We start from the raw sequence: 15706 nt of genomic DNA, 5'->3' as shown, positions 1-15706 counted from the left end.
GTGGTGTGGCTTGATGCGAGGAGCCAGATTTCGGAGTGTTTTATCTGCTGAGTTGGACAGGGCTTGGTGACCGATTACATCCAGGGTATGAAGGACAGGCTGGACAGTGGGACCTCTCCAGGGCTCTGCCTGGAAAGTGCTGCCCGTGACCAACCCCGAGAGCAGGCCCACGGGCGGCGGGAGGTGCTGGAGCGTGCTCCGCGGTGAGCCTGCTGGGCGTGCGTCCAGCAGACCCCGGAAGTGCAAAGGTTCAGGGCAGTTCACGTGCAGGTGACAGTGTGAATGGTTGACGTTTGCTGAGCACCGACTAAGTGCCAGGCCCTTTACCGGGTGTTTAGCGTGCATTATCTTACTAATCCTTGACAGTCTGGCGACAGACCTTCTTTTCTCAGCTTAGTGCACGAGGGAACGGGCTCGGGAGGCAGGTGTGGCGTGTCCGGAGCCACTGTCCCTTCCTGGCCAAGAGGGACGACTTGGCATCTCCAAAGCGGGGGGCTCCTCCGTGAGGGCGTGTGGTGGGACAGGAAGCCGCAGCGCGGGCGGTGCTGAACAGGCCGGAGGGGACTGTGGGTGAGTGACCCATCAGGCCGTGTCGAGAGAGGGGACGTGGACTGCCCGGGTTCATGTCCGTCCCCTGCACAGGGCCCCTCGCACCAGCAGCACACGCAGACTCTGGTCGGAAGGGCCCTGGTGTGCCAGCTGCTGCCTGTGGGAGGAGAACCTCGTCAGGGGCGCGGACCATAGAAGGATGGCTTTGCAGGAAATGTGCAGCGGGGCACAGAGTGGCCCAACTCCCAAGAGTGCGTTCTCTGTTGGGGCAGAATTCGGGGGCAGTGAGCCTTGAAGGGCTTCAGGCAGCAGGAGTGTCCTTGTGCCCGGTCTGCTCCGGTGGCCGACCCCGAAGGGTGTCTGTCGGTCCTGTGGGGCAGCGATGAGGGGCGGGAGGGCCATTGGTCGCGCCAGGTGCCGACGGCAGGGCTGCATCGTTGGCACTCAGCCCCAGTGCTGCTCCTGATGGCAATTTGAGCCCACAGTAACTTTTTAAAGAGTAGCCATACATTCGTATTTTCACTTACAACTTCCTTATTTTAAAATGTAGATAGCCAGGGGCGCCTGGGTGGCTCCGTTGGTTAAGCATCTAACTCTTGATTTCGGCTCAGGTCAGGATCTCAGGGTCGTGAGATCGAGCCCCATGGGGGGCTCTGTGCTCAGCGGAGAGTGTGCTTGGGATTTTCTCTCCCTCTCCCATGCCTGCCCCCCGCGCACATGCACATGTGTTCTCTATTTCTCTCACAAAAATAAGTAAATCTAAATACATACATACATATGTACGTATGTTCATAGCCAGTACAGTACTTTGAAAAAACTTTTTGAGGACCAGACCAAACCCATGGGGGACCCATTGCAGCCCGCTAGGGACACTTCGGGAGGCCATGACCATGGATTCCCTTGGGGTAGAAGTGGGAATTCAGCACCTTGGTGCCCCCGGGCCCTTGAAGCCTGGTAGCCATGTGGTGGGAAGGCATCCATGGTGGTGCCGCCTGCCCACATCTTGGCACGACGGCCTGCACTCCTTCCATGAGCCCATCCTGCTTCACTGTGCGCATCCAAGGGTCCCCTCCAATTGGAATCTTTTTTTGAAAGGCTTGAGATCATGGCTTCCTATCCTGATATGCTGAGAAATGCCGTGTAAGTAAAACTACAGGGTTCTCTTACAGAAATCAGTGGTGATGAGATTTCCAAGGAGGAGAGTCATGTGCGTACAACACACGTTTCCTCCAGATGGGATTTTCCTAACGACTGTGCCAGCATGAGTCTGTGGCCAAAGAGTAAACATTAGTCAATCCCATTAAATGCTGAAAATTATACCATTAACCGACTTTGATAAGGAGCTGAATGTGAAATCAGGCTGTAGATTTCAAGAAGGAGATGCTTGTAGGAACATAATGAAGCAGTAATGGCCAGAAATGTCGTCTGGTGGATCAGTTGCCCTCGGCGCCTGGTGGCCTCTCCCAGTGCAGGCCCTCCCGGCTCCCGCATCTGTGCCGAGGCAGCACCGTGGTCCTGGGCTCCTGGATGAGCAGCTGGCCTGCCACGGGACCCACCATGCTGGCGCTCCCTCCTGTCACTGCCACCAAAGCACGTGGAGACACAGGGGTTTCTGGCCGGGGCAAATTTCTTGAGCACACACAGAATTCAAAGGGATTCACTCAGTGGTAAATAGACTCCACCACCCCCCACATTAGGAGTGATGCCAGTTTTTAAAATGGTTTTCCCAAGTTCTCTGTCAAAAGTGACCCAAGTCCTAGTCCCCTTGTATTGACTGGCTTTAATGTCCACCTGCGGCTTTCCCATGGGGCCATTTTGGACAAGCCTTGCTCTCCGTTCATACCAGGGGCAGCTAGAACACCCACACAGACAGTCTTTGCCTCCCAGGGGAGTGTCCACGGTGACAAAGCCTTGGTCCCATACACAACTCGCCCACACATTAAAAAAACCGACGTGCATAAAGGTGGGAAGAGAGCATGAAGGTCAGGCTTGCATGTTTCCTCTCTCTTTCCGGGGCTTGGGGGAAGTGTTTGTCTGCACTTGCATTTCCCAGACATGGGGTGTCAGCCCTGCTTTGGCTCCGGTTCCTGCGTTTGCTAAGATGGTTTCTAAGTAGATGAGCACAGGCGTGCTTTCTGGACTGTCCTGGTGTTCCAGATGAATTTAGCAGGAAGGCTTCAAGTTCAGCCATGCTACCACAGTGTAGATCTAGGGAGTAGGAAACCACCTGAGATGGTGATAATCTTTATTTCTTTATAAAATCAAAGTCAGTGGTCAGAAATACGGGGTATAAATACTGGGTCAGGCAATGATGTGGGGCCTGCAGCCTCACCCCTGCTGATACGCTGACTCGGCTGCAGTGGGAAGCCTCCTCCCCCTCCCCTGCCGGAGGATAGAGCTAGTGGTTGAAATACAGGTTAGTTGGCAATGCAGAATCCAGTAGCTTCGTGAGGGAGAGTCTCTTTCCACGTAGCCTGAGTGTGAGCTGCCGGGACCCGGGCTTCCGGCTGCCCTGCAGTGGCAACCCGTGGGCAGAGCTCGTTTCTGCTGTCGCCTGGTGGCTGTTTCTCATGCACCTCAGCCAGGGAGGCGGGGAACGCCCCGGGTGGCAGGTGTCTGGCTCACACTCCTGTCCATACAGGAAGTGAGGGAACAGGCGGTGGGATCAGGTGCAGAGGTGGGAGAACATGAGGCCCAGACACCAAGAAGGTCGTGCTCAGCTGTGCTCAGGTTCTGCCGAGGCGACTGGGTGCTCGCTGCTCGCGTGGGCTTACAGCAGAGCTGGTTTGGTGACAAAACACATGAAAACAGTGCCCCTTGCTCCTTCTCCCCCTCCTTGTAAATAGGCCAGAGCTGTGCGTTCCCAGGGAGCCCACAGCCAAGGCTGTTGGAGAGAGCACCTGCAATAAATAATATGCCGTCCAGTTATACAGTCCTTGGATGGTGATGGAGAAGTTGAATTTTGAGCAGGGGAAAGAAGGGAACAAAGCCGAGCAGAAATTGAGGTTAAGACACAACGTAATCTACATTTGCACTTTACTTCAGGCGGGGTGCTAATGATGAAGCGCTCGGCGTGGGCTTCTGTTGAATTTTTGATGTGAAGCCATCAGGGACTCGTTCTCCTTCACTTTCGATTTCTGCAGGTCCCCAAACCTCGCCTCTCTCCACAGTAATAACCTGTGCTTTCCGTTCCCGTCGAGGGCGCCTCTCCCGCTGAGCGATGGCTGCAGATGGAGGCCGCGCAATCTTGGAAGGCTCTTCTGCCAGCCCACTCCTTGGGCGGCTGCCATCAGAGGCCCGTTTCCTGAAAACCCGAGCTCTTGCCTGCACGGCACGTTTTCCAGGCAGTGACTCATGGAGCAGCCTACAGCGCAGGGAGCCACTGCTCCACACCACCGGGATCGGATCAGCCGGTCAGGCTGTCGCCACACCCCCCTCCCCCCTCAGTGTGCCAGTGCAGCCGCTTCGTGGGCAGTGGGAAGTGTGAACGCAGACACCCTCCCGGGTTGGCGCTTGCCGGGGCGCCAGAGCGCACGGAGCCCGGCAGCCCACCGCCACGGCCTCAGGCTTCCCAGGACTCACGTTCCCACTCTCCCTGAGTGAGAACCCGAATTAAGACTCCACGTTCATTTCGATCTTACCCTAGAAGATGTAGCCGGCTTTAGCCAACTGAAAGGACACTGGCAGAGAGCGCCACTGTGCTGCTGGGCTTTCGTGGGAGCTCAGGTCCCCTGAGTGGACCTTTCCCCTCGTAAGCACCAACAGCCAGAGGCCTGGAGAGGGTCACCGGCCTGCTGCAGCTCCACGTGCACCGGTCATCACGTTTGACCGTCCGGCTTCCCTAGGTCTTCGATGTTCTCCCGAGTGCTGCCATTTTCAGCACCGTGGGCCAAGTCCCTTTTCTCTCTCACTCACACAGCTGTGTCCCTCTCTCCCCGGCCCTGAGCAGCTTCTCTGCCTCGCTCTCAGCTCCGGGGCTCCCTGCCGTGTTCGCAGCCCCCAGAGTCCCTGTGCACAAATGAAACATCCTGGGTGCTTGAGGACTCACTTCCGGGAGCTGTCAGGCTGGCCAGTGCTGACGCAGAGCACACTCTCGGAAGGACTGTCACCACCCCCCCACCCCCCCACCCCGGCTCTGATGGGGCTCCACTGATGGGGCTCCACGGGGCTTTCACTCTGGAGGGAGGGAGCCGGCATCAGGAGACCGCCTGGTGGCCTCTCCCAGTGCAGCCTGCTTCCCCCAATACTCTGTCCCTAACACCCAGCCAGGACCATGGACAGCTGGCGGGGGTGGGGGCCTTTTCGGGGTAGGATTCTTCCTGCCTCGTGACCTTGGTGAGCTGGGGCTGAGAGAGGGCAGGGCGTGGCTATCTAGGCATGGTTCCCAGGCACGCCCATAGCTCTGTAGCTGACTGCTGGGGCCCAGAGCCAGGCTTCGCAGCCAGCGCCCTGGACACCCCCCTGCGCCCACTTCACACTTCCCTGCCCCCAGCTTGTACACACTTTCTTCCAACTCCTGAAGTTCAAAGTTTTTATTTGATTAAAGTCAAGGAATTTTTATAGGGTTTAATTGCAGTAATTGACTCTGCTTCTGTCTAACAAAGAGCAGATATCTCCCTCAACGCTGCTGAAGAACCATTTCGCCTGCAGCCTGGGCACTTATTGAGCATATGGGAACTATTTATTGCCTGTTCTTTGAGGCACTTTTGATTACGCGCTGATTGCCTCTTAATTAGATTGGTGGGGGAAGGGCGTGCTTGTTCAGAGGGGCCGGTCGGGAAAACTGGAATATATTCCATGTATTTCAGTAATGACAGAGAGCCCTCTAGGCTCTTGTTTGTCTTACACATTTCCTGTGTTTCTGGTTGTTTACATTTTTCATTCCCAGTGTGGTCGTCTCTGGGGATGTGGAGAAACCGGGCCGCCAGTCTCATAAACAGTAGGTGGAATCCCACCTCTCCGGAACTTCCCTGGGAGGAGAGGCGGCCGTGCTGAAAACCAGATCTGCGTGCTGATCCCCACTTTGTCTCCATGAGGAAGGGAAGGGGCAGAGCAGGGGCGAAGGAACCCCTGTGTCCCCAGTGTCCATGCTTCCATCCGTAGCTGTAGAGAGAGGGAGGTGATCATCTGCATCAGTTTAGAACTAACACTGAACGCTATGAGCATCCCTTGTTGATCGGGGCCCCACCAGGGCGCCTGCTACCCCAGGTCTCCCAAGAACCCGGGGAGCTGGAGCCACATGCGTCGGAGCCAGGCCAGCAGGTGCTCTCGCCATGTTGTACGTGTTTTGAGCCAGGTCCCGATGCCTTGAGAAACCGGTGGAGAGGTGGCCAGGGTCACACATGGGAGAGACTTGCTATCCCCTCAAATAAGCACTGCCGGCCTCGTCCCCGAGAGGCTCCCGTGGGCACAGGTCCAGGCCCTGCGCTGGGCAGGGTGGTGGTGCAGGGCCAGTCCTGACTCGGGTGGGGGGACGCTCAGGACGGGGGGGTCCACAGACGGACCCACCTCCTTCTGGCGCCACACTGGCCGTTCCTGATGAAGCAGCATGGGGTATTTGTGCCCCTGCCACGGTCCAGCCACCGCGGGGCCACGGCTGCTCTGTGGGTGTGGGCAGCCTGTTGCCATCAAGTGCGGGGCTGAAGCTACAGTGAAAGTGAGGCGAGTCCCTTTAGTTTTCCCAAGGTCTTCTCATGTAAATTTGAAGAGAACCAATGTTAAATAAACAAACGGCTCTAGTGGGCTTCCAGATGTCTTCCTGCTTCTCCTGAGGACCCGCGGCCATGGCTCCGCCCAGACGCAACCAGGGCCTCTCCCGGAGAAGCGGTCAGTAAGGCCTCTGTTCTCTCCGCAGGCAAGCCTGGGACCTTGCCGTCGACATTTGCCTCTCTCAGCTGCCAACCATCATCGAGGAAGGCACCGCATTTCGGGTGAGTCCCGAGAAGGGCATCTGCGTGGTCCACCAGGGGGGCTCTGTCCCTGGGCCCCTGGTCTGCAGAGCCCCTAGGGCTCTGGGTTGTCAGATTTTCTTCACCCGCCTGGGAAAAGGTGCCGTTAGTGGAAGTTTGAAAGATTACATCAACCAGGGGTTCGAGATTTTGAAATGGTGAGCTCTCAGGAAATGTTCTCTTAAAGTGATGTTCTTGTCAATCTGCTTTTCTTAATGCACGCTCCCTGACCCCGTGTTCCAGGCTCTGCCTTTTAACTGGAATGGATTATGGGTTTCCCAAAACTCCTGACTAGAACCTGAGGGTGTAAAGCTCAGCACTGAGGGAACATCTGGTCCCCAGGCCTCTCAGGGGACTGACTCACCAGGGGTCGCACAGCCCCTCACTAAGAGTCACCCTTGCTTCATCTGCTTCCCGGCCTCTGTGTTTTCATTCAGGATTCATGTATCGAGTCGGAGTGCATGTGCACCAGACCCAGCCCTTCCCTCAAGGGCCCTGAGGAAGGAGGAGGGTCACTCACGTCTGCGCACATGCACCTTCTGACCCCAAGGGTCAGGGAGGCTTCCAGGTCTGGGAGGTCCAGGGCAGCAGAGCAAAGTGAGTGGCTCTAGGCCATGGAGGGTGGGGCTGGAGGGTCAGAGCCACTGGCTTTCTCTACCCACACCTTCATCTCTGACCCCACCCAAGACTACAGGGGCAGGCTCGCTCCCCAGTGCCTCAGTTTCCTCGTTTTACAGGGGAATCAGGGTGGTTTGCAATTAAAGGGGCATAGGAGAACTAAAGGAGTTCATACAGGCTGAGTGCTCAGGTCAGGCATGGGGTGTGGAGGGTACACGTATGTGTGTGCGTGTATGTGTGTATCTCTGTGGGATGTCTGTGTACATGTGTGCATATCTGTGTGGTGTGTGTGTGTACGTGTAACTCCTCAGATGATCTTGATGTCCCTGGTGGGGTTGATGAGCTAAGAGGCCTCCCTCTCTTATCTCCTATTTCCTTCTTCTTTATTACTTGACATTTTTCACATTTTATTTTGAAAACTTCCAAACCTACAGCACTGTTGAGAGGATTGTACAGTGAGCGCCTGTATGCCCACCACTTAGTCCTGCCGTCAACATTTGCCGCACTTGCTGGAGCATATCCATCCCTCTCTCCAGCTGCCCTTTTTTTTTTTTTTTTAAACACACTCACAAGTTACGTTGCAGACTGCCTTGCATTTTTAAACCCTGAAGAGGAAGCTGGCAGAGCCTTCACTCGGCTCTCACCAGTGTGCTTGGCATCAGCCGGGGGTCCCCTTCCCGTTGGACCTAAGCTCTGAGGCAGGGACCGGGCTTGAGCACAGTCACAGGGGTCCATGGGGACAGCCCTGGCCTCCCCTCCACCGCAGTGGGGTAGCCCTCCCCAGTGCCTCAGCTCGCCAAAGGAGGCCAGGGCCTGTCGCCATAGCTTGTGTTTGGAAAACCTAACACGATTTTGGCTTTTTGTACGGTGTAATGTTTTACTTTGTACCCTTAGAGAATCAGAACTATATAGTCGCATGTAAAATAACACAGTCTCTGTATTATTATCCTTCCACTCCAGTGCCAGGTATGTTTCCAAGGATCTCAGTGCTTCATTTCTAATCTGCTGGAATCAGTATTCTACATGTGGGAATCATTTCCCCCAAATTGTGACAGGGAGGGGTAACTGATGTAGACCACATGCTAGCTTTTTTATTTTGTTTTCACTTTTTTGGGAGCAGAATGTACATAGAGAAAATGGCATGCCATAAACGTGTGGCTTGAGGAGTTTTTATAATATGAACACACTCAAGTAACCAGCACCCAAATCAAGCGGCTACATGTTAGAAGCTCCCAGAAGGCCCTTCCTGCCACCTTCTACCTGCTTTCCCCTAGGGTAACTACTTTCTTGCCTGGTTTTGTGCACTTGGGTAAATAGAATCCTGCAGGATGTATGTAGCCTTTGCATCTGACTGCTTTCATTCAACACGACGTCTGCTCCTGTGGTTGCAGCTCTCATCACAGCGTAGGGTTCTCCAAGGGCCATGTACCCCTCCTCTGGCCAGTAGGCATTTTGAGTTTCCAGGTTGCAGCCCCCACAAATAATGCTGGCCAGTGCCAGGCCGAGTCATTAGAGCCTGAGGGAAAGGAGAAATCAGTAATTCTGAGGCTGTCTTTACTTGAAATTTTGACATTTTGTTCATTATGGATTTTCGCATTTTTTTAAATATTGCATTAAAGTATTTTTTAATCTCAATTACTGAGCTTTTTGTTGTACCCTTAAATTTTGTTCCTAAGGTGAATGCCTCTCTTACTGCAAGCTGGTCCCAGCCCACCCTGGGTGCTGCTAATTTCTTACTTGCCTTTGGTGCATTTATGTCAGGGATACACATTGGGAGTGAAATTTCTGGTCGCCAGCATTCATATGGCCAGTTTTAGTAGATGCTGCCAGGCAGTTTTCCAAAGTGACCGAATCAGTTTACAGTCCTACCCACACCTTATGAGTGTTTCAGTTGCCCTATATCCTCATAAATACTTGATACTTTCTACCCTTTTTTCCCCTTATTTGGCTATTCTGGTTCAGTGTGAGAGGTATTTCACTGAAATTTTATCTTGTATCTCCCTGATGGTCAATAGTGTTGAGCACTGTTCTGTATTTTCATTGGCCATTTGAATATCCTCTTTTGTAAACTGCCTGATTGAGTCTTTTGATTTTTCTTTTATGTGTTTCCTATGGATTTGTAGTGATCGTTTATATCTTCTGAATACAAATCCTTTGTCACTCATTGTGAATATCTTTTTATCTCTCTCTCTCTCTTTTGCTCTGGACTTTATTTTCATTTTTTCAGTATTTTTTTTTCTTGAACAGAAGTTTCTTGTTTTAACATAATCCAATTTGCCAATTTTTTTCTCATGCTTAAGACTTTTGGTATCCTGCTTAAGAAATGTTTACTTTGAGATACACACCCCTGAGAACGTGTTCTCTTTTTCTTCTGAAAGCTCGATTGTTTTACTTTTACCCTTAGAACTGCAGTCTGTCTGGGATTAATTATATGGATGGTGTGAAGTAGGGCTCGCGATACGCTTTTCCACACATGGATGTTCAGTTCGCCCAGTGCTATTTACAGCGAATCAGGCGACCATCTTTGTGGGGCTGCTTCTGGGTTCTCTGCTCTGCCCCGTTGGTCACTTTGTCCTTGCATGGGTACTGAGCACGCTTGATTATGAAAGCAATTTTGATAGAGATTACACGGATCCACAGATGGATTTGGGGGCGTCTCTACAATGTTGAGTCTTCCCATCCGTCAACATGACTATAAATAGTATATTCCTAAATGCCATTTACTGTTTTTCTTTGTGTACATAGGGCTTACAGGTGATTTTGTGCAGCAGCTTTACTAAATTCACTACTTTGTTCTAATAATTTTCCTATAAATTACTGGCTTCATCTTAAAACCTTATTGTTAGATACCCTAAAGCAAAGCCCAGCATGTATGTCACTCTTCCAAGGTCAGTAGTTGGGAAGACAGATTTTAGTCAACAATGGAAAGGAGCCCGATGAGAATCAGCATTTGCTGACATAGGGGAGGGGAGGAGCATTTGCACATGGTGGGAAGCATGGATAATGGACTTTCTTGAGGGGCTTAAAGAGAGCCCTCTGCAGGCTGAGTTCTGACACAGGGCTGGAATCCAAATGCTCCTGGCCACTGCGGTTTTATCTCCTTCTAAGTGGTGAGGTCATCATGAGGAGCGAGTATGTGACTGTACAGTCAGGATGGCACCAGCCAGTGTCAGTGTGTCTGGACCAGGGATGCAAGGGGGATGAGGAGGAAGGGTGTTGAGATTAACTGTTTCCTCTCTCACAACAATGACAGCAAAAGGCTTTCTGGGTTCCCCAGTGGTCAAGTGTGGCTCTTTGTGCCCATCTGGCCCCCCGCTTTTTATCCTTTCCCCTTGCACCTGTTTTCAGGCCCGGGCCATCTGACCCGTGGGCTGACCGTGGAGTGGCCCACCTGGCCTCAGAATTGTCCTGGGAGGCCCTGGACACATGGCCCCATGACTCAGAGCCTCCGTCCAGGCCTGCATGAGCTGTCCTCTGGACGCCCCTCCTGGTCTCCAGTCTCCCCACAATCTGCACAGCAGCTTTGACATGATGGAGGTAATCTTGGAGGTCTGGCCCAGGCCCCAGCTCTTAGTCATCGTCAGACGCACGTGGGGCAGCTCTCAAGGTGTTCCCTGGAGCGTCCTTTAGGACGCTGAGCCCCACCTGTGTTGGGGGGCTTCCCCACAATGAGGAGCACACCAAACCTCACTGCGTGTTCCGATGGCAGGCGCTTTCCCTTTGGACAGTTTTGGGTGAAGAGATGAGGAATGCTTGTCCTTCTTTCTGTGCGGAACGGTTTTTTCAGCAGTGAGCTACATGCGAACATCCGTAATTCAAAAACTAACTTGGAAGGAAGGGAAAAGAGCTGGAATGATGTGAATTACCTGAGCTCCCCTCCTCCCTCCCTGTGGGGAGGGAGAGCTTAACGGGGCTGTTGTTTTTAATCAATTGATGAATAATTCACACTTAAAAACAGGAAAGCCGGTTTGGGGGCTCCATCCCAATTCACAGGTTGCCCTCCAGATTTGGTTCACGTGATGCAAGCTGACTTTGCAGGAACATGGATTCCTGGGTGGTGCGTGTCCTCTGCTGGCTTCTCACGTGACAGACTTTCCTAAGGGAGCACTGTGGCTCTGACCACCAGGCTCCTCCATGGACGGCGTGGAGTGAGCAGGCCTGGGTCTGCCCACGGCTTAGAGTCGTGTAAACACACGTGTCCACACAGGTCCACACGTACCAGAACCCCAGGCCACAGCCACATTCCCACCTTCCCGCCCCCCCTTCCTTACTCACAGACACACCTCTGAAACACAGCCTCACCTTCCCCCGTGGGACAGGGAGGATAGGGATGGGAGGCAGAGATTTATAACTTGGGATTCTTCTTGTTTGGGGCTCAGGGACAGCAGAACTGTGTGTTAGGTGAAAGTGATTTTGTCAGAGTGAAAAACCCAGCCATCCTGCTGCTGCCCGGCTTCTCGGTTCCCAGACCTTCCCTCAGCCTGAGCCGCTCCTGTGCTTTACCCGGTCCCTGTCACTGCGGGTAAAGGCGTCCCCCCCCCCCCCCCCGCTGGGCCAGTAAGGACAGACCACCTCCATGCCCCCACTGCTGGCTGTCCAGCTTGTCCCTGCACCCCCATCACTCTGACTCTGACCCCAGTGCATGGTCCGGCAGCCCTGCCGCCTGCTGGCCCCTCCCTCCACTGGCCTCAGGGCTCCTGCGTAAATCGCAACTCTGGGTGACTCAGTGCCCGTTCCCTCCGCCTGTGCCCACATACAGGCAGGACTCAGAACCCCTGTGTCCCCACTGAGGTCACCACACACAGTTCCTTCCCATGCCACTCTGCTCGACCGTGTCCTCCCCTCCTGTCTCACTGAGAAATAGAAGTGATGGAGAGACCCCTGCGAGCCCTGCCATGTGTGCCCACGTCCCTGCATCCAGGTCCGTCTGCCTCCCCGTCTCCCGCCCGCAGAGAGCCCTCCCCAGCTCGTGGTGGGGCAGCCGCCCTGCCCACCCCCACTGCTTCACCCACATACAGACGCGCCTCACCCTCCCACCGTTAAACCGGAGTTCCTGACCAGGTGGCCCCTGTCCCCTCCAGCCCACTCCATTTCTGTCCTTCCCCCTCACAGAACCGTCTACACTGGACTCTCCAGATTATCTTCCCTTCCCAGTGCACTCCACTGTGCCCGAGGCTGCACCTCCGCACTGCTCAGCCAGTCACCACAGAACCAGGCAGAACCAGGCTCTGTCCGCCTGCTCGCCACCCCATGTTCCTTCCGCACTTAACCGCCCTTGGCATCCGTGCTCAGCCTGGGCCCCTGCTCCTCCTCGCTTCTCTCAGAATTTGCGCCTCCCGTGCAGACCTCTCTCCTGCCCTGTGGGCTCAGCCCCGTGCCCACAGGGTGTCCAGTAGGCATCTCAAACTCAACATGCCCAGGGCAGAATTCCCCACATTCTCCCCCAAACACTCTTCTCTCAGCTCCTTTCGCACCTCAGCCCAGGGACCCCCTTCCTGGGGCTCTGGCCAAGAGTTATCTGGGATCTCAACCGTGTCGTCCTGCCCCTGTGTGGTCTGCTCACACACGCCCCCTGCTCTGCCCTTGTCACCCTCGCCAGCTCCCCTGCTGCGGTCCTGCACTGACCTCCCTCGCCTGGACCGTTGCAGACTTGGGCAGGCACAGGGGCTGCGTTGATGGGGCGGGTGGGTGCGTCGGGACAGAGCTGATAAGGAACGGGGGTCCCTAACTAATGCTCCCCGCCTGTCCCACAGCACAGCCCCTTCTTTGCTGAGCAGCTGACTGCATTCCAGGTGTGGCTCACAATGGGCGTGGAGAACAGGAACCCACCCGAGCAACTTCCCATTGTTCTGCAGGTGAGTTTCTTCAGATCCGCCGGATTGGCTGAGCGCGTTGCAGGGAAGGAACCGGAGCCAGGGATGTGTGTGCGGGTGTGCGGATGTGTGTGCGTGGCTGTGTTCTCAGCCAGGTGGCTCTCGGGGACATCAGTCAGATCCCTCAGAGGTCACTGAGTCCCACTGCAGACTTATTCTGGGGAGGGCTTTCCTGGGAATGTCAGAGTTCCCTTCCCCATTCTCATTTAAATACTAATTTGGGTTGTAGTCAGCCGCCCTTTCCGGGGGATCCACAGAAGTCTGCAGCGAAGGTGCCCAGTGGCATCAGGCCCTTCTGTTTGGAAGGACATGAGCTGCCAATCCGCCCAGGAGGAAAGGGCAGGAGCTGTGAGCACGTCGCAGACGGCCCTCGTGCCTCCTCGCCAGGTGCCCGTGGACTGCGAGTCATTGACTGGGTGGCGGGCAGCCCGGACCCAAAGCCCTGCCTTCCCTTCCATGGAGGGCGTGTGCCAGCCCCTCACGTGGCCTGTGTCAATGCTCACACAAAGACTGTGCCCCCCTAGTGGTTGGAAGCTCAGTGTTGTGGGTCTCGTTCTGCTAATTTATTTGGCTAGCGGTTCAGATGGGGGAGAATGGCAGAATACCAGAGTTCCTCACAGGTGGGAAGATGAGAAAGTTTTCACAGAACTTTTGTGTCGGTGAAGGTGTATTTGTGGAAAAGGCGTGGTCAACTGCCTCGGAGTCTGCTGCTCAGCAGGTCTTGAAGACCATTTGCAGGCCCCAGAACCGGAGGTTTCACCTGGTTCAGGCCTGTGTGCCGGGACCCTCAGACGGCAGAGGGGGCCGGGGAGGGACGGGTGCTGGAAATGTGGTCGACATGCTGCAGAGACGATCGGGGGCCCGGAGTAGCCACAGGCTGCAGCATCTCCCCGGACCTGTCTTGGCGCCTTGTGTACAATGATTGAGGTTACGAATAGAGCATAGAGATTGTTAGCTTCCAGATTAGGACGATCCCGAGTTCGCAGGGTGAGCTGTAAACAAGCACATTTTTGAAGCCAAAACAAATAAAAAGAGAGTCAGTAATAAGGACAAAACACAGCTGACCGTGTGGCAGAGCCACCAGCGCTCCCTCCCTCAGCGCGTACTCGCGGTGCTGGGGGTGAACGGGCAGATTTCCAGGGACGGCTGGGGCGCAGGTGGGACGTGCTGGGCTCCAGCGCCTTCTGGGTCACCAGCATGTTCACCTGTGAGGGTACCACTGACCTTCCGTGATTTCGACAGCATGACCGAGTGACATCCGTCCTTTCCAAAGCGGGGGCCAGATGCCAAGCACATGGAATCAGGTCTTCTGGGTTGGGCAGACAGGCCTGCTGTACATGGTCTGCTATCCACGTTTCTTTTTAACGTTCCATTTACAATCCACACTCCCTCAGGGAAGAGAGGCCCTAATAGAGCCAACTTTCTGGTGCCGAAGTGAGGGGCAGCGCTCTGAGAGGACGGAGGGGAGACATTGTGTGTGTGCTCTCTCATCCGTAAGCAGCAGGCTCTTCATCATCCTGGCAGGCAGTCTCCTGGGCTATGCCCAACCTGGATCAATGCGGGAACCTTTACTTAACAAGAAGGGAAGGACGGAGTGCAGACGAGCACCAGCTTCATGTACTGTAGCCCACAGGGTCGGGCTCTTTCTCATTAGTTCAGTTAACTTCATCCTGCTTTCTCTTAAGGAAGTTTATTTTTGCCAAAGCCTGGACCCCGTTACCCATAAATTATTCTCCAGGGCCTTAGCAAGTCAGAAAGAATTGCTTAAGGAAAGAAGAATTTTAATGCAGACTTTGTGGCTTTTCCAATCCCTGCTACTTTTCCCACAAGCCAGGGAGAATTTTCTGTTCCTGAAGACTCAGAGGCTTTAGCTGATAACCTTCAGGGTCAAACGAAATGTCTTCTCAGGCCAGCTGATCTGCAGTCCCTCCTGTGAATGTAAACTTGGAAATAACTTTCCCTGAGCAGCCCCGGGGTCTTTTCTTGCCTCTAGAAGAAGGGATAGGAAGGAAGTCTCTCGATCCCCGCAGCACCGCAAGGGCAGGTGCTCACGGTCTCTCAGTGGACATGACATCACTGTCTGCGCCCCCTCGGTTGGCCGGGGCACAAAGAAGCCCCAGACCGGGAGGGAAGGACCGGCATGTTGTAGGAGGGAGAGAAGGGGTTTCGCAGGACAGCATTAGTACCTCCAGACCTCGAGAGTCCATCCGGGCACTTCATCAGGAAGCCTGTTTGCTTTCACTGCCTCCTTTTATTTACAAATAGGATTTTTGGTCTGAAAGCGCAGGGTCATTCTCAGGCGACAGCAGGAAAGCAACTGGGGTGTCGTTGTTACACGTATTACAGACATCGGTAGCTCTGGAAGCTAGTCGGCAGGTTCCCGGGCGCCTGGCCCGCAGGGTCCCCCACGGTCCGCCAGGGCTGGAGCTTCAGAGTCTTGTTTTTGTAAGAATCGGCCCCACCAAGAAGCCTCAGCCCGGTGCCCGAGCGCCGTCTGTGCTCGAGGCGCACAAAGTGTAGCGTGGGCGTTCACATGTTACGTGGGTGTTCACGCCGCCACAGACGGGAACATTCCGTTCACCACTTGCCTCTCGTGTCCCCAGATCCCGGCCCATCTCAAACAGGAATAATGGTCATAAAAAGTACAAACAAAAGCCAGTCCTTATTTTAACATAAATCTTAGTTTATGGTAGCCTTCAATTTTTTTTAATATAAATG

At 54.4% G+C, this 15706-nt stretch overlaps 1 protein-coding gene across 7 annotated transcripts in view; it reads left to right on the top strand.

Annotated features, from left to right (window-relative positions):
* RPTOR (regulatory associated protein of MTOR complex 1) overlaps positions 1–15706 on the top strand; it is a 378655-nt gene that overhangs the window by 218807 nt on the left and 144142 nt on the right. For all 7 annotated transcript variants that reach the window (XR_014140335.1, XM_081804304.1, XM_081804305.1 and 4 more), the window contains 2 exons: positions 6404–6479; positions 12869–12970. Coding sequence is in view for 6 of the 7 variants with exons in the window: in XM_081804304.1 (XP_081660430.1) it covers positions 6404–6479; positions 12869–12970 (178 nt within the window). In the remaining variant the exon portion in view is untranslated. The remainder of the gene's footprint in view (positions 1–6403; positions 6480–12868; positions 12971–15706) is intronic.

This window comes from Leptonychotes weddellii, chromosome 15 (assembly GCF_054177405.1).
Source record: "Leptonychotes weddellii isolate Sample4059 chromosome 15, ASM5417740v2, whole genome shotgun sequence".
Classification (NCBI taxonomy): domain Eukaryota; kingdom Metazoa; phylum Chordata; class Mammalia; order Carnivora; family Phocidae; genus Leptonychotes; species Leptonychotes weddellii.
This window is presented reverse-complemented; position numbering and strand designations above follow the sequence as displayed.